Source organism: Hyperolius riggenbachi, chromosome 3 (genome assembly GCF_040937935.1).
Source record: "Hyperolius riggenbachi isolate aHypRig1 chromosome 3, aHypRig1.pri, whole genome shotgun sequence".
Classification (NCBI taxonomy): domain Eukaryota; kingdom Metazoa; phylum Chordata; class Amphibia; order Anura; family Hyperoliidae; genus Hyperolius; species Hyperolius riggenbachi.
Window position 1 is genome coordinate 39,148,368 of NC_090648.1, and position 19,694 is coordinate 39,168,061.

The 19,694-nt window shown below is 44.8% G+C and overlaps 1 protein-coding gene across 6 annotated transcripts in view; it reads right to left on the minus strand.

Annotated features, from left to right (window-relative positions):
• Positions 1 to 16,063: 16,063 nt before the first annotated feature.
• Positions 16,064 to 19,694, minus strand: part of LOC137562550 (basement membrane-specific heparan sulfate proteoglycan core protein-like) — a 77,217-nt gene continuing 73,586 nt past the window's right edge. For 5 of the 6 annotated variants that reach the window (XM_068273997.1, XM_068273999.1, XM_068273998.1 and 2 more), the window contains one exon: positions 16,064 to 16,534. In XM_068273997.1, coding sequence (XP_068130098.1) covers positions 16,410 to 16,534 — 125 coding nt within the window. In that variant the 3' untranslated portion in view covers positions 16,064 to 16,409. The remainder of the gene's footprint in view (positions 16,535 to 19,694) is intronic. The other variant, XM_068274001.1, reaches the window with a different exon arrangement.

The window sequence follows — 19,694 nt, forward strand, 5'->3', positions numbered from 1 at the left end:
ACCTGTTTGCAGCATGCACTTCTCACTCCCATGCACGATTGCAGGACTTCACTAGGGCTTCCCCGACTCTCTGGAGCTTGCTCCCAACAGTCATCAGACTGCCTCCACCTTTCATTCCTTCAAATGAACCCTCTAAACCAGGGGCGTAACTTGAAACCACTGGGCCCCCCTGTGAAGTTTTGGATGGGGCCCCCCACATTCAAACCTCCCTCCCCTCCGAACTCTTCCCCAAACCACTCCCCCCCCCAAAAAAAAAAAAATCACACACAAACAGCACCCAGACATATACTCCCCCACAGAGCACTCTGCCATATACTCACAAACACGCAGCACCCTGACACAGCATACACAGAGCACCCTGAAACAGCATACACACAGCACCCTGACACAGCATACACACAGCATACACAGAGCACTCTGACACACACATGCACACAGCACCATGACACACACATGCACACAGCTCACAAATACACACAGCACTCTGACACACACATACACACAGCACCCTGACACAGCATACACACAGCACTCTGACACACACATACACACAGCACTCTGACACACACATGCACACAGCACCATGACACAGCATACACACAGCACCCTGACACACATATACACACAGCACTCTGATACACACATACACACAGCACTCTGACACACACACAGCACCCTGACACAGCATACACACAGCACCCTGACACAGCATACACACAGCAATCTGACACACACACAGGGCCGTTTCTTGGGCAGTGCGGGCAGGACGACCGCCCTGGGTGCAGACCGGGTAGTAGGAGAAGGGGGGTGCAGGCAGAAGGTCATAACCGCTAGGGAGCTGGAGACACGCAGTGCAGCCAAATGGAAGAAGAGGATCCCCTTCCTTGATTCCTCCTGAACTGCCTGCATCAGACGTCAAGTCATCATCACATCACCACCGCATGATGACACCTGATGTCCTGTAGCAGTACTGCAGGCTGTAAGTGTGTGGCGCCCATGGAGGAGTCGGCTTTCTAGGCTCTCTTTGCCTGTGTGTTTTCCTGGTCCCTGCTTCCTCCTGGATGAGCAGCTGGTCACTAGTAAGTGGGGGGCGCAATTTTTACACCCTTGCCCTGGATGCAATTTAGCATAGTAACTGCCCTGTACACACGTACACACAGCACTCTGACACACACATACACACAGCACCCTGACACACCATCCACACAGCACACACATACACACAGCACTCTGACACACACATACACACAGCACCCTGACACACCATCCACACAGCACACACATACACACAGCACTCTGACACACACATACACACAGCACTCTGACACACACACATCACCCTGACACAGCATACACACAGCACCCTGACACAGCATACACACAGCACTCTGACACACACATACACACAGCACTCTGACACACACATGCACACAGCACCATGACACACACATGCACACAGCACACACATACACACAGCACTCTGAAACACACATGCACACAGCACCATGACACACACATGCACACAGCACACACATACACACAGCACTCTGACACACACATGCACACAGCACCATGACACACACATGCACAAAGCACACACATACACACAGCACTCTGACACACACATGCACACAGCACCATGACACACACATGCACACACATACACATACACACAGCACTCTGACACACACACACATGCACACAGCACCATGACACACACATGCACACACATGCACATACACACAGCACTCTGACACACACACACATACACACAGCACTCTGACACACACACATCACCCTGACACAGCATACACACAGCACCCTGACACAGCATACACTCAGCACTCTGACACACACATACACACAGCACTCTGACACACACATTCACACAGCACCATGACACAAACATGCACACAGCACACACATACACACAGCACTCTGAAACACACATGCACACAGCACTCTGACACACACATGCACACAGCACTCTGACACACACATGCACACAGCACCATGACACAAACATGCACACAGCACACACATACACACAGCACTCTGAAACACACATGCACACAGCACCATGACACACACATGCACACAGCACACACATACACACAGCACTCTGACACACACATGCACACAGCACCATGACACACACATGCACACACATACACATACACACAGCACTCTGACACACACACATGCACACAGCACTCTGACACACATATACACACATGCACACAGCACTCTGACACACACATACACATACACACAGCACTCTGACACACACACATGCACACAGCACTCTGACACACACATGCACACAGCACCATGACACACACATGCACACAGCACACACATACACACAGCACTCTGAAACACACATGCACACAGCACCATGACACACACATGCACACAGCACACACATACACACAGCACTCTGACACACACATGCACACAGCACCATGACACACACATGCACACACATACACATACACACAGCACTCTGACACAAACACATGCACACAGCACTCTGACACACACATGCACACAGCACCATGACACACACATGCACACACATACACATACACACAGCACTCTAACACACACACATCACCCTGACACAGCATACACTCAGCACTCTGACACACACATACACACAGCACTCTGACACACACATGCACACAGCACCATGACACAAACATGCACACAGCACACACATACACACAGCACTCTGAAACACACATGCACACAGCACCATGACACACACATGCACACAGCACACACATACACACAGCACTATGACACACACATGCACACAGCACCATGACACACACATGCACACAGCACCATGACACACACATGCACAAAGCACACACATACACACAGCACTTTGACACACACATGCACACAGCACCATGACACACACATGCACACACATACACATACACACAGCACTCTGACACACACATGCACACAGCACCATGACACACACATGCACACACATACACATACACACAGCACTCTGACACACACACACATGCACACAGCACTCTGACACACATATACACACATGCACACAGCACTCTGAAACACACATACACATTCACACAGCACTCTGACACACACACATGCACACAGCACTCTGACACACACATGCACACAGCACTCTGACACACACATGCACACAGACATACACATGCACACAGCACCATGACACACATATATACAGTATGTACACAGCACTCTGACACACAGATGCACACAGCACACACATACACACACATGTACACAGCACACACATACACGCACATGCACACAGCACCCTGACACAGCATACACACAGCACTCTGACACACACATACACACAGCACTCTAACACACACATGCACACAGCACCATGACACAAACATGCACACACATACACATACACACAGCACTCTGACACACACATGCACACAGCACCATGACACACACATCCACACACATCCACATACACACAGCACTCTGACACACACACATGCACACAGCACTCTGACACACACATGCACACACATACACATACACACAGCACTCTGACACACACACATGCACACAGCACTCTGACACACACATACACACATGCACACAGCACTCTGACACACACATGCACACAGACATACACATGCACACAGCACCATGACACACACATGTACACAGCACTCTGACACACACATGCACACAGCACCCTGACACAGCATACGCACAGCACTCTGACACACACATACACACAGCACCCTGACAGAGCATACACACAGCACCCTGACAGAGCATACACACATACACACAGCACTCTGACTGACACACAAGTTTCTCACAAGTGGGCTGGCAGCAGCATGACATCTTCCTCCTGGCCTGGAACATGTGTCTCCATCCTGGCTGCATGCTTGAGGGGGCGGGGACCGGGCTGAGAAAGCATCCTAGCAAGAGACAGTAAGTATGCCTTCAGGTTCTAGTGCCCTCCACCGCACAACAGCCTGCTGCTGCTGAGCAGAAACATTTTTGTCGCGTCCGCCTGCTCGTTACTGCATACGAATTGGCAGTGGTTTCCAGAGCCCCCCCCCCCCCCTCCTCTCAGACTTCTTCCTCTGTGGACCCCCCTGCACTTGCAACCCTGGTAGAGGTGGTAGTTTCCCCTGTGCTCTAAACTCAACTTTCCATGCTTGTCTATGCCCCCCATCAGTACCATAATACATTCTGCTTGGCACACTCAACAGATGCACCTATTGTCTCTACCCCGACCATTTAGATTGTAACCCTCTGGCAGGGCCCTCCTCCTAGTGTTTCCAGCTTGATCCTGCACCCTCTCTGTTAGACACCCCTTATAGTATACAGACTGGAACAGACTTTCTTTACCAGAGACATTTGATATCTGTTATCAAAGACATTTGCATGATCTTGTTTTGCGTTCTGAGCTTTGTGTTTGCTCTACCTCATAAGTTAACTGCTGCATATGTTTAGAACTGCAATAAATAATCATTGTTTTAACAAATACTCTGTGAATTGACTATTTACTGTACAGTCATTAATTTACCTCACTAGTCTGGAATTTTACTTTTCCATGCGGTGACATCTTGTGGAGCAAGTGTAGAAGGCATGATAGATTTTTAACGTTGGTTCTTGTATTTTTTTAACATTTTTTATACAACATTTATGGACATAATAGGCAGGAAATCATTTTTCATCACTCTAAAATGTTTACACCATTGTTTTTCTGTGAAGGTTCTCATTTACACAAATAATTATTTATTTTCTATTTCTTCCAATTCTGGTCTAACGTATGAAGACTTCAACCCTCTGTTTTTTCAAGTCAATAAAAGTTTACTGACTTGAAAAAGCGGAGGGCGGACATCCACAAAATGCGTTGTCTCCCTTTTACTAAATCTATCTAATTTCAATTTTAACTCCCTTTGTTTCCCCGTGTTTTTATCTTTATACGCCGCTGCGTTACTTTGCAGCAGCAGTTTTTCAGAAACCCATTAGTGGCAGACGTGACACCAAGACACCGCTCTGTCACTAGTTACATACAGCGATGAGTGGGTGGTCTTGTTTTCATGGAGTATGCCGCTGTAGATAATGTATTCCTCCAGTGACATTGACTGCACCACGTGGATTCCCTGTGGTCCCCGGCTGAATATGGTGGGGCGCGAATATCTGCTGAGCACATCCGACAGCCGCACCAGCTCCAGGTGAGATCTGTCCTGGATGGGATTTTATATTACTGATCGCAAGAGTCTCAGAGCGCCCTTTTTCTTCTTTACTTCTGTTTGCAGTGGACTTCTTGGAGCAGCCTGAGCTCAGACTGTTTTGGCTTGATTGCACCCTGGGGGATATCCAAACTGCCATCTTTGTTTGATAACTTTGCAGGGAATTGGAACGCGAGCTAGCACTCATTCCCTGCTAACCTCCGCCTCCAGGACTTGACTCCAATTGGCGTTAGGTGGTCCTGGCCGCGCCACCTTCCCAACGCCAATTGGTGTGAGGCAGTCAGGAAGAGGTTAGAATTGTTCTGATAACTAATTAGAATGAATGTGTAAGTGGGTATTTTATTGAAGATTGCCACTTATAAGTATTGTGCTATGACGCTATAAAATCTAAATTCGGTTAAATGGTTTCGCAGTTATGACACCATACCAAGTGTATTACCTGGACAGAACAAAAATACAAAAGGGATACTAAGCCCTTACCGCTGGCAAAGTTTTCAGAATCAGAATCCGCTTTATGCATACAATGTTTGTCGTACCTGGGATTGTTTGCGATACACCTGGCATTGGCAACAGACAAACAAAGATTGGCAAACAAATTGTGTTTGTTGTTGGTCTTTAACTGCTTCCAGATCAGTGCAGTTGAAATCTATGTCCTGCTAGTGGCTGGGCAGCTCTGACAGGACGTAGATTGCAACATTGCCTCTGTGTGCACCTGCCGCTCTTGGCAATCGTGCCTCTTTATCCCCGGCATAACTTACTCGCTCTGCTATTAATATGAAGGCAGAGCGCTGTGAGCTAGTCACGAGCTGATTTCATTGGCTCCTGACCACGTAATCACTGTGAGCCAATCCCGTTGGCTTATATTGATTAACAGTGTCAGGGGCAAATGAAGGCGGCTCCTGAGTGGGGCACAGAGCTCTGCTGTCATAGCAACAGCAGACAGAGTGACCTGCGGGATGGAGGAGTAGTGTGACCAGTGGGAGCAGCAGGTATGTGTGAAAATGTCATTGGGAGACGCTTTTTTGCAGTACTAGCAGTCTCTGGTCCTTAAAGGGAACCTTAACTGGCGAGCAAAAAAAAATTCACTTACCTGGGGGCTTTCCCAAGCCTCCCGCAGCCGTCCGGTGCCCGCGCCGGTCCTTCGGTGCCCTCCGGTCTCCCTCCGCCGCTAAGTTTCGTTTTCGGACGACTGCCAGTCGTCCTCGGGCCTCTTCCGCACTCCTCGTCGTAAACTGCAGTAAAGCGCGTCCGCATGACGCCAAACGCGTCATGCGGCGCGCTTTACTGCAGTTTACGACGAGGAATGTGGAAGAGGCCCGAGGACGACTGGCAGTCGTCTGAAAACGAAACTTAGCGGCGGAGGGAGACCGGAGGGCACCGAAGGACCGGCGCGGGCACCGGACGGCTGCGGGAGGCTTGGGAAAGCCCCCAGGTAAGTGAATTTTTTTTTGCTCGCCAGTTAAGGTTCCCTTTAAGTCTGGTCTCTGGTACGATTCAGAATTTTAGACTTTCTTTCCAAATTATATACAATTTTCAACAATAGTATGATCATTTGTTGAAAAACATGACTTCAACTCATCAACACCACACAATCTCGCCTTACAGAACTGGTTCTCTGGATCAAATTCCTGCCAGGGCACTATTTGCACAGAGTTTGTATGTTCTCACCGTGTTCTGTGGGAGTTTTCTCTGGGCACTCTGGTTTCCCCCCACATCCCAAGAACATACAGATTGGTCCTAGACTACAACACAATAATACATACACTAAACCAGTCAATCCCAAGCTGTGTGCTGCGACACATTCAGGTGCCGCGGTAGCATCAGGTATGTGTCGCCGCTCACGGCCCCAGCTCTCTCCCTGCTCTGTCTGTAATTAGAGCAGTGCTACAAGAAAATGGCCACCAATGTCCACAAATGCGGACATAGGCGTCCATTTTCGTGTAGCTATCTAACTACAGACGAAGAGGAGGCAGGGAGAACCAGAGAAAATACTTGCGTTGCAGAAGAGGAGGCCCACTGGCGGGAATGTGCATAGAGATAGCGACTGCCAGCTCAGAAGGATACATGAGGGGCGGCCGCAGGAACGGAGGGGGGAGAAGGCTGGCCACCTAAGCTATGCTGGAGGCAACTATACTACCTACACTGGGGCAGCTATACTACCTACACTGGGGCAGCTATACTACCTATATTGGGGCATGTGTATTACCTATACTGGGGCAGTTATACTACCTATACTGGGGAGGCTATACTACCTATACTGGGGCAACTACACTAGCTACCTATACTGGGGCAACTATACTAGCTACCTACCTATACTGGGGCATCTATACTACCTATAGTGGGAGGAACTAAACTAGCTACCTATACTGGAGCACGTATACTACCTATACTGGGAGCAAATATGCTAGCTATCTATACTGGGGCAACTATACTATCTATACTGGTGACCACTACACTAGCTATCTATACTAAGGCAACTATACTACCTACATATACTGGGGCAACTATACTGGCTTCCTATACTGGGGGCAAATACACCTGGCTACCTACCCCTACCTATCTATACTGAGTCTGAGGGAATTTTTTTTGGGCGGGAGGGGGGGGGGTGCACCATGGCTATAACGCGCGAGATGCAAATTGTTGGTACTATGCTATCATTCCAAATTGGATGGGGCCCCTAACTGTCCCCCTGAAAGGTTTTAGCCTTTATTTTAAGTGTATTCAGTATAATGTACTCTTCCCATCCATTTTGTGGTTATTAGTATTTATCTATTATACCTATATGATATGTCATGGCGTGGTGTCATGACTTCAAAAAGGTTGGGAACCACTGCACTACATGATGCAGGCATATGACTATGGTAGGGATTAGATTGTGGGCCCCTCTGAGGGACAGTTAACGGGTACTTTACCCTTGATTTAAATTTAAAAATTATGCCGTGTGTGTGTGGGGAGGTGTGCAAAGGCTTACCACACCTCCTGTGGCCCAGCATCTTCTATGGTTCCCCTGCTGTGCCTCCCGTTCCTCATTTCCGAGTTGGCATGCTTGGCACCTTTTGACCTGAACATACTGTGCTGCAAGCCTATGCGCACCTCCCCCCACACACAGGGTGTAATTTTTTAATTTAAATTAGGGATTAGGTACCCTTTAAGTGACAAGATAATAGACTCAGCTCCGTGCAAGATGTCTGCACTATATAAATAGTAACAATTATGATAATAATACTCACCAAACAAAAATAAAATACACTTTTTTCATGAAATAGTTTTATTGAACATGCCAAGGTTGTCATACATACTAAATCATGAACATAGATAACACAATAAAAATGTCACCATCTTTATAAATAAGCCCTTTAATAAATGCTATTTGGACCTTAAAACACAATGGGCTTGATTCACAAAAGAGTGCTAACTGTTAGCATGGCCGTTTTCGCGCGAATTTTCGCATCGCGCGCGATCGCGAATTTTACCGCAAAATCGATATCGTTTTCGCGCGAATCTTCGCGCGAAAACGATATCGATTTTGCGGTAAAATTCGCAACCGCCGTGCTAACAGTTAGCATTCTTTTGTGAATCAAGCCCAATATCTTAATATGTCTAAAGATATAACTCATATGTATTGTTACTATAACAATATTTGTTTATGTGACTATGTATAAAGGCTTTATTTACAAGTTCTCCAAGCATCTAATACATCTGGTGGGAATATCATATTTGATACTAGATCCCCTAAAAAATTAGGAAATCCTCTGCCAATATGTAGTGTAAAAAACCCTCTTACTATGGGTATTTGAAAATCTCTTAAGATTTCTTAGTAACTCAGGGCCATATCTATCTAAGCGCTGGCGAGTCCTTCATTTAGGCCAGGGGAGTATTGCCTAATCCTATGTAATGTAACATACCCCAGGTGAAAAAGAACTCGCTTGGGGGATATAATTGCCCAGCGAGTTCTTTACACATTAACCAATTGCCTTTTTTCATGCAGACATGAGTATTAGCTTAGACCAGCAAAGAGCAGGTCTAAACACACTAATGCATGTTGTCGCCACTGCATCTGGGGGTCTCCTTTAATATGGAGACTCCCAGAGCTCCCCGTCGGGTCGCCACACATCGCGAAGCCCCCTACATAGCTGCGCCGTTAAGCCTGGCAATTTACATACCATGGCTAAATACCCACCGCCTCTCACCGCAATGTAATTACCATGTACTCTCACCGTAATCAGGGCTGGATTTGAGCCAAGGCCAGATAGGCCATGGCCTAGGGCACCACATGAACAAAGGGTGGGTGGGCAGCAGGCTATACTGGGGGGGGGGGAGGGTCACCTGGTTACCTATACTGGAGGGGGGGGGGGTCATCAGGCTATCTATATGGAAGGGAGAGGGTCATCTGGTTTCTTATACTAGATGGAAGGGGGGTAGGGGTCTTCAGGCTACCTATACTGGAGGGGGGAGGAAGGGTTATCTGGCTACCTATACTAGAGGTGTGTGTGTGTGTGTGTGGGGGGGGGGGGGGTCATCTGGCTGCCTATACTAATGGGAATGGTCATCAGGCTACCTATTCTGGAGGGGGGGGGGTCATCTGGCTACCTATACTAAAGGGAGGGGGGGGCGCGGCTGCTGATAATGGCCTTGGGTGGTAAAGTGTACAAATGCAGCCCTGACTGTAATTATTGTGTATCGGAGCCCCGGAAAAGCATCTTTAAAGCTCCTGCCGGGCTCCCCATTGGTCCACTGCCTGGACCATTTTCATTGGCTCAGACAGTGGACTAATGGGGAGCCCCAGCGGAAGCTTCAAAGATGCTTTACCGGGGCTCTAATACACAGTAATTACAGTGACACATAGATTAATTACACAGTCAGGAGACTAGCGGCGAGAGGCGGCGGGTGATTAGCGGCAGTATGTAGATTACTTGCTGGTGACCGGCGCAGCTGCGGGGGGCTTCAGAAATGTGCCGTGTCCAACTGAAAGCTCTGGGGGTATCTTTATTAAAGGAGACCCCAGAAGCAGCACGTGTGGGGAGCGAGGCCGTGGTGCTGAAGGTCAGCTCCACATGGTAAAACCTCTCTCCCCATTGCCTGGAAAAAGGGAGCATCCCTAAGGCTTTCTCCTGAGTATTGATCCCTAACTACTGACCATTGCGTGAAGGATATGGGCAATAGGATTTGCCGGTAGTCCTCGCGTGATGGTAAGGTGATACGTAGCTTGCATCTGCAAGCTACTTATCACCTTTAATTGGACATGGCCCTTAAGGGGCCCATACACTGGTCGATTTCAGCCATCGATCGATCGATTCTATAGAATCGATCAGAAATCGATTCTTTCAAATTCCTAGATCAATCGATTTGCGGCCGATTGTGATCGAATTCAATCAATTTGATCTATCTGACTGGATGGAAAATCTAGGTCGATCTGCTGCTGGCAGCAGATCGATGGCCCATAGAGTTGAATTGGATCTAATGGTCCAATAATGCATTTAGATCGATTTCCAATAGATTTTGTTATAAGTTAAGTATTATGTAGGCCTCAGTGATTTGGACTGAGTTAGTCAAAAAGGCTTGGGGTGAAGACTTGTCCTTTAAAGAGATTTTCTCTTAAGAGAGAAAATCTACAGTTTTGACCGTCAGCAGAACTAGGACATACCAAGAAGCTGTTCTATGGACAAGGCCACAGGTTTCACTGACCTCAGCATGTAAACCACAAGAACAATCAACATAGGCCATATTTACCAAACATAACATTCTTGTATGTAGGTTATAGACCGAGCGGAATATTAATTAAGTAGGTGTGTATCATGACATCACAAGGGGTCTGTGCCAATAGTAGGTTTGGGAGGATGGCTCAGATGATGTCACATTTAACTCTCTGGTGACCGGTATTAAAGGGGTCACAGGCTGAGGAGAGACACTCTTTGCTTCTCTCTCCTAGCTTTCTCCAACCCTTGACTTCTATCCAATGATGTTGTGTCATATTCTATAACGTATGCTGTATATACTTAGTTTACAGTGGCTTGCAAAAGTATTCGGCCCCCTTGAAGTTTTCCACATTTTGTCACATTACTGCCACAAACATGAATCAATTTTATTGGAATTCTACGTGAAAGACCAATACAAAGTGTTGTACACATGAGAAGTGGAACAAAAATCATACATGATTCCAAACATTTTTTACAAATCAATAACTGCAAAGTGGGGTGCACGTAATTATTCAGCCAAGTCAATACTTTGTAGAACCACATTTTGCTGCAATTACAGCTGCCAGTCTTTTAGGGTATGTCTCTACCAGCTTTGCATATCTATAGACTGAAATCCTTGCCCATTCTTCTTTGCAAAACAGCTCCAGCTGAGTCAGATTAGATGGACAGCGTTTGTGAACAGCAGTTTTCAGATCTTGCCACAGATTCTCGATTGGATTTAGATCTGGACTTTGACTGGGCCATTCTAACACATGGATATGTTTTGTTTTAAACCATACCATTGTTGCCCTGGCTTTGTGTTTAGTCTCGTTGTCCTGCTGGAAGGTGAACCTCCGCCCCAGTCTCAAGTCTTTTGCAGACTCCAAGAGGTTTTCTTCCAAGATTGCCCTGTATTTGACTCCATCCATCTTCCCATCAACTTTAACCAGCTTCCCTGTCCCTGCTGAAGAGAAGCACCCCCAGAGCATGATGCTGCCACCACCGTATTTGACAGTGGGGATGGTGTGTTCAGAGTGATGTGCAGTGTTAGTTTTCTGCCACACATAGCGTTTTGCATTTTGTCCAAAAAGTTCCATTTTGGTCTCATCCGACCAAAGCACCTTCTTCCACATGTTTGCAGTGTCTTCCACATGGCTTGTGGCAAACTGCAAACAGGACTTCTTATGCTTTTCTGTTAACAATGGCTTTCTTCTTGCCACTCCTCCATAAGAACCAACTTTGTGCAGTGCACGACTAATAGTTGTCCTATGGACAGATTCCCCCACCTGAGCTGTAGATCTCTGCAGCTCGTCCAGAGTCACTATGGGCCTCTTGACTGCATTTTTGATCAGCGCTTTCCTTCTTCGGCCTGTGAGTTTAGGTGGACGGCCTTGTCTTGGTGGGTTTACAGTTGTGGCATACTCCTTCCATTTCTGAATGATCGCTTGAACAGTGCTCCGTGGGATGTTCAAGGCTTTGGAAATCTTTTTGTAGCCTAAGCCTGCTTTACATTTCTCAATAACTTTATCCCTGACCTGTCTGGGGTGTTCTTTGGACTTCATGGTGTTGTTGCTCCCAAGATTCTCTTAGACAACCTCTGAGGCCGTCACAGTACTGACATTTGATTACACACAGGTGCACTCTATTTAGTCATTAGCACTCATCAGGCAATGTCTATGGGCAACTGACTGCACTCAGACCAAAGGGGGCTGAATAATTACGCACACCCCACTTTGCAGTTATTGATTTGTAAAAAATGTTTGGAATCATGTATGATTTTCGTTCCACTTCTCACATGTACACCACTTTGTATTGGTCTTTCACGTGGAATTCCAATAAAATTGATTCATGTTTGTGGCAGTAATGTGACAAAATGTGGAAAACTTCAAGGGGGCTGAATACTTTTGCAAGCCACTGTAGATGTAACTTAGTATAGAAAGAAGATAGCCTGATTACCCTTCAGTAGGAAGGTAATCAAGAAGCTGTAACGAAATGAACCTACTACAGAAGAATCTGCTTTGCTAAGGTGTAACGAACTGTATCTGTATATCTGTTTACTGAATAAACACTTTGGAACTTGGAAGCTGCCTAAAGAAGTTCTATCTCCTATACTGCTTGCTGTGATGAGAGTCGTGTTTGCAGCTCTTGCTAATGAGTTGCTGGTGCCGAAATAAATGTTGTTGACGAAGAAGACATATATAGTGTCTTACAGATTTCATTCTGAAATCTATTGGAAATCTCTTCCTAGTGTGTGGCACATATCAGATAGATTCCTGTCAGATTGGACTTGACAGGCGTCTGACAAAAATCTATCTGATGGTCAAATCTGCTGCAAATCTAAGTGTATGGCCACCTTTAGTCTCTATCGATAGCAGACAATGGTCCTTATTTACATATGTTCCTTAGGGATAGGTATCATTGGAGATCAAAAGTAATCCTAAAGGTGGCCGTATCTTCAATTCAAAAATTATAATCAATTTTTCCAATTAATTGTAACTTTTGAAACATCTGACCAAACTATTTTTGCCCCATTATGCCCCATTATGAAAAAAAAAAATATAAAAACTATAGAAGTAAATAAAAGAAGCTGACGATCTTTTCTACACCATTCACATTTCAGAAAAATTGTTCCGAATTTTCTACTTCTCCCAATTGATATAGATAGATAGAGATAGAGATAGATAGATAGATAGATAGATAGATAGGATAGATAGATAGATAGATAGATAGATAGATAGATAGATAGATAGATAGATAGATAGATAGATAGATAGATAGATAGATAGATAGATAGATATTCAATCACATGTTTTGTGACATCAACAACATTTCGGATTTCTCTTTAAAAGCGCTGGCAAAATCGCTCTGTGTAGGTTTGGACGAGAGATTAGGCCAGCGTTTATATACTTTACATTGCAGAAACGCTAATGTAAAACGCTAAAAAATGCTGCATGTCCTGCTTTTGCGATTTATCAATCGCTCCAGTGGAATTTGGCCCATCCATTAAGATTAGCTGAGTGTTTAGGGAAATCACTAGCATTTTGAATCGCTCCCTAAACGCTCTAAAAATCACTCTGGTGGGTTCCAGCCCCTTAGGCTGCATTTCCACTTGTGCGGTGGGAATCGCCGCGGTAAAAATTTGCATGCGGATGCGAATTTCGCATGCGGGTCTATGCGAATTTGCATGCAAATTCGCATGGATGACGATGTATGCGAATTTAACCATGGCAGTGCCGGAGCGATTTCCCATTGTTTCTATGCGAATTCGCATGCAAATTCACATGCAAATTCACATGCCCAAACCGCATGCGAATTTCCTATTAAATACATTGTATGCAATTCGCATAGCGGCATGCGAATTCTGATGGCTCTGCCATGCGAATTTTTTCTGCACAGAAAAACGCAAAGGAATCCTGACAAGTGGAAACAGTCCCATTCACTTGTATTGCTATGCGAATTTGCATGCGGAAAAACGCATGCGAATTTGCGATAGTGGAAATGGGCCCTCAGAGTTACTAAACATGTTCTGCAGATATGTGTTGCAACTCTCATTTGGCTCTTATAAAATATAGGAAGGGTTTGCTGAAGCATTGCTGTTGGTGGGGTCTTCACCCTATTTTGACATGACTTTTTATTCATTCATTCTTGTGGTACAACAAACAATAAAATAGTAATAATAAAAATAGGAAACTTAAATAAAAGTAAAATAAATGTTGCATTAAATTTAAAGAGGACCCAGTTCAAAAACTTATATTTTGCACAATTTTTCCCAAGTCTAATCATTCATTTTACTGATTGCAGGCTGAAGCTGTTACACCCTAGGGCATTCTGGTGAGACAAACAATCATGTTGCATGCTGGCATAACTTCTACACAGGCTTCCAGAATTGCGAATGCAAACAAAATTGCAGAAAAATTGCAAGTGTTTCCACGCATGTACGCTTTTCATGCATTTGTGTTTACGTTTATCATACATTTGCATTTCATTTTTAACCTCTTTCAGAACTTGATGATTGAAATCTATGCCCTGTTTGTGGCCGCTTATTCCTGTCTATGGTTAGATAGATAATTTCCAACATGTTGGAAATTATCTATCTGGCAGGTAAATCTAACAGAAAATCTAACAGAAAATTGTATGTTGTGTACCTAGCATTACTGCAAACTCAAACGGCCGTTCTTTCTCAGGGCTCACTTCCACTAGATGGCGTTTGATACAATTACTGAAGCGCTGGTGTTTTTTTCAGCTAAAGGTACACTATTTTTGAATAATGTGAGTTGTGAATTGTGTCGCTCTGGTTCCACTGGCATGATGGGATTCTTGTGGGATCTCAAACCTACCATACACTGCATTTTGGTGTTTGTTGCCTTCAGTATCCTTATCTTATGCTTATTCTTAACAGATGCAGAGTTACGAAGAGGGGACAGTTTTTTAAAGGGTATGAAAACTCTTCTATTATCAAAAGGTTAAATAGAGGAGAGAAAAAAGAAAATATTTAACCACTTAATGACAACTGGATGTTTATTAGCGTCCAGTGTATTTGTGGAGAGTGAACCATCAGTTGAGGCACATATGGTATCATTTTTAACTGAGATGGATTGTAGAATACATTTTGGTGTGTCTTTAAGCTTGGACACACATCACATAAAAAATAGGTACGGACAAACTCAATCCAAAATAAAAAAAAGTCATTTTCTAAATTATGATCAAATTTGGGAAAGTTTTAGCAAAACTACAAGAGACATATGTAGTAACATTTTAACCGTGATAAGCAGTAGAATAGAGTTTAGAAAGTTTTAGGGTTGAGGCCCATGTCTTGTGTATTCTTGTTAGTCACAAACTGAATGAAAGGCAATTACATTTTTGCATAGGCTGTACCAAAAAATAAAAGACTTGTAAAATTAAAACAAAGTGGCAGAATATAAAAGAAACAACATATAGTTACCTTAGAAACTTGCCTTTTTAAATATGTGTGCCATGAGGGTATATTACTATTATTTTTGCAAATAAGGTCTTATAATTATCAATAGTGTACAATGAGAAAACAAAAATGAAAAACAGAAAAAAGACACTGTTATTTTCAAATACAATATTGTCACCATACATTGTGCTAGGAATATAATCTAAATGTTGTTATAACCAGGATGAATAAGCAAATTAAATTAGTGGCTTTAACTTATAGTTAGCACTGTTTATTGTAAAGCTATAATGGATGTACTGTACATGGAGAAATTGTGTTTTTCAGTTTTTTTGTTTTTTCTCTCTCTACTTTTCTCTCTCTACTTTTCCCTTTAAAATGCATTAAAATAGGGTCATTACTAAAGAAAATTAGCACACACTAAAAGCCTAATTTGTCCTGAAAAAACTATATATAGATCATTTAGGTGTGATTAGTAGTAATAAAGTTATTGGCAAATGAATGGGAGCAGTGCTGATAGGTGACAATTCATTTGGTCCTGAAGTGGTTAAATGATGAAAACATGTTTTCATATCACGCGCATTTCTTCACATAGACGAAACTGAATATCACAGCAATAAAGAGGAGGAAGGCTTTCATTGCAGCGTATGATACGAGGATCACCGTTTGCCTAGAGAGCTGTACAGATGTATTGTGGTCTGGGTAAGAAAGAGAGACAGAGACAAGTGTTAGGGCACAATGAATGGTTTGAACTCTGGTAAACATACCCCATTTGAATGTTCCATGATTGGCCAATTCTACAACCTCCGTGTAGTATGAGAGCCACTGGGCTTGATTCACAACAGCGTGCTAAGTGTTAGCACAGCAGTGAAAAGCCTCTTACCACGTGCAAGCTGCCTCTTCACGCGCTAATGTGCACGTAAGAGTTTGCGCACGTAAAGTTTAGCTCGCATAAACTTTTTTCCAGCCCTAATTAAACCAGTGTCTGATTTCAAGTCATGGTATCTACTTCGCAAGGCAGACCTATCAGGTTGGAGTAGTATGATACAATGATTTGCCTATTTACTCACTGTTCTGAAGCTTGAAATTGAACCAATCAGAATAACTTCCTGTCAACTTTTATTGGCCCAATTTCAAGCTGCATATAACTTACATGAAATTAAAATTTTGGGCGAACACATTTTCATCTCATTGACCATCTCACTTTGGCTATCGCTAAACAAAACCCAATGGGCAAACTTTGGGATTAATTTAACAATAACACCAGTCCTGATATAGATGGGAAGTAAGAGGCGCCCCAGAGGAAAGATGACTTCAATGAGTGATAATATATAAACAAAAGGCTTACATGAAAGAAGTAAGCCACTAAAACTAAGACATGTAATATTCTCTATTAGCACTGGAAACAATGCGTTTCATGGTTGACTGCTACTTCATTGGATCAAGGATTACCGCTGAGCATCCGGGGTTTGTCGGCTAAATGTTCCCATTCAAGTGAATGGGAGCGTGTAGCATTGGGCGGTTACCACCTATTACTGTCGATTGCACAAATGGGACGTTCCGATCTCAATTTACCGCATAGTTTAAGGTGACCCTATAAGCCTCATGCGGCTTCTAGGGTCGATCCACCACCGCATCTTCATGCCCTCTTGCGGGGATGAAAACCAGCAATCGTGATGCGGACGATCACTGCAGGAAGCCCGGCGCCGCCCCCGAACGTGACGGCGCAGAATGGAAGGCTGGAGAACGCCGCCAAGCGTCCATGTGAACTGACTCTAATACCTGAATTATCTCTGAAAATAAAGTAATCCAGCCGTAGGAGCACCTGTAGGCTTATATAGAATTTATTAGTTTTAGTGGTTTACTGCTTTCACATAAACCCCTTTTGTTTGTTGTACTTGGGGAAGGGGGTAGTCGAGTTAGAGTCCTTTGGACATCCTAACCATACACTCTTCAGAAAAGCGACCCAACTGCTGATGGATGACTTCTTGAGACCCGAGAGCAGGATTTCATCTGCTTGTTACTGTAGTTGCTGGTTTTGCAACCCACCTTTGTGAGTAATATTACTTGTATGTTATTCACACACTTTGCTTGATATACTACACCGTATGGGGCTCCCACGCTCTCTTTGTATTTTTTATTTCTGAAAGTTGTTTTGGAGTCCTGATAGGTCCCATAAGATGCAACATGTATACCTTGTAGTACATTGTGGTAGTACATTGACACTGCAAAGAATGAGAGATTCACAATGTCCAGAGGGAATGACAGGTAGTGTTGGGCGAACACCTAGATGTTCGGGTTCGCGAACGTTCGCCGAACATCGCCGCGATGTTCGGGTGTTCGCGCCGAACTCCGAACATAATGGAAGTCAATGGGGACCCGAACTTTCGTGCTTTGTAAAGCTTCCTTACATGCTACATACCCCAAATTTGCAGGGTATGTGCACCTTGGGAGTGGGTACAAGAGGAAAAAAAATATTTGAAAAAGAGCTTATAGTTTTTGAGAAAATTGATTGTAAAGTTTCAAAGGAAAAACTGTCTTTTAAATGTGGAAAATGTCATGTTTCTTTGCACAGGTAACATGCTTTTTGTCGCCATGCAGTCATAAATGTAATACAGAGAAGAGGTTCCAGGAAAAGGGACCGGTAACGCTAACCCAGCACAAGCAGCAGAACACGTGATGGAACAGGAGGAGGCGCAGGAGGAGAAGGCCACGCTTTTTGAGACACAGCATCCCAGGCCTTGCATGAGGACAAATAGCGTGCGGATATAGCAATGCTTTTTGCCGCCATGCAGTCATAAATGTAATAAAGATGAGAGGTTCAATAAACAGGGACCGGAAACGCTAACCCAGCAGCAGCAGCAGCAGCACACGTGATGGAACAGGAGGAGGCGCAGGAGGAGAAGGCCACGCTTTTTGAGACACAGCATCCCAGGCCTTGCATGAGGACAAATAGCGTGCGGATATAGCAATGCTTTTTGCCGCCATGCAGTCATAAATGTAATACAGATAAGAGGTTCAATAAACAGGGACCGGAAACGCTAACCCATCACAGATGGTCATTGTTCATGTTACTTGGTTGGGGTCCAGGAGTGTTGCGTAGTCGTTTCCAATCCAGGATTGATTCATTTTAATTTGAGTCAGACGGTCTGCATTTTCTGTGGAGAGGCGGATACGCCGATCTGTGACGATGCCTCCGGCAGCACTGAAACAGCGTTCCGACATAACGCTGGCTGCCGGGCAAGCCAGCACCTCTATTGCGTACATTGCCAGTTCATGCCAGGTGTCTAGCTTCGATACCCAATAGTTGAAGTGTGCAGATGGATTGTTCAACACAGCTACGTCATCTGACATGTAGTCCTTGACCATCTTCTCCAGGCGATCGGTGTTGGAGGTGGATCTGCACGCTTGCTGTTCTGTGGGCTGCTGCTGCATGGGTGTCATAAAATTTTCCCACTCCAAGGACACTACCGATACCATTCCCTTTTGGGCACTAGCTGTGGCTTGTGTTGTTTGCTGCCCTCCTGGTCGTCCTGGGTTTGCGGAAGTCAGTCTGTCGGCGTACAACTGGCTAGAGGAGGGGGAGGATGTCAATCTCCTCTCTAAAGTCTCCACAAGGGCCTGCTGGTATTCTTCCATTTTGACCTGTCTGACTCTTTCTTCAAGCAGTTTTGGAACATTGTGTTTGTACCGTGGATCCAGAAGGGTATAAACCCAGTAATTGGTGTTGTCCAGAATGCGCACAATGTGTGGGTCGTGTTCAATGCAGTCTAGCATGAATTGAGCCATGTGTGCCAGAGTCCTGCCAGAATCCTCATCATCCTCTTGTGAGCGTTGTGAAAGTTGTTGTGATGCATC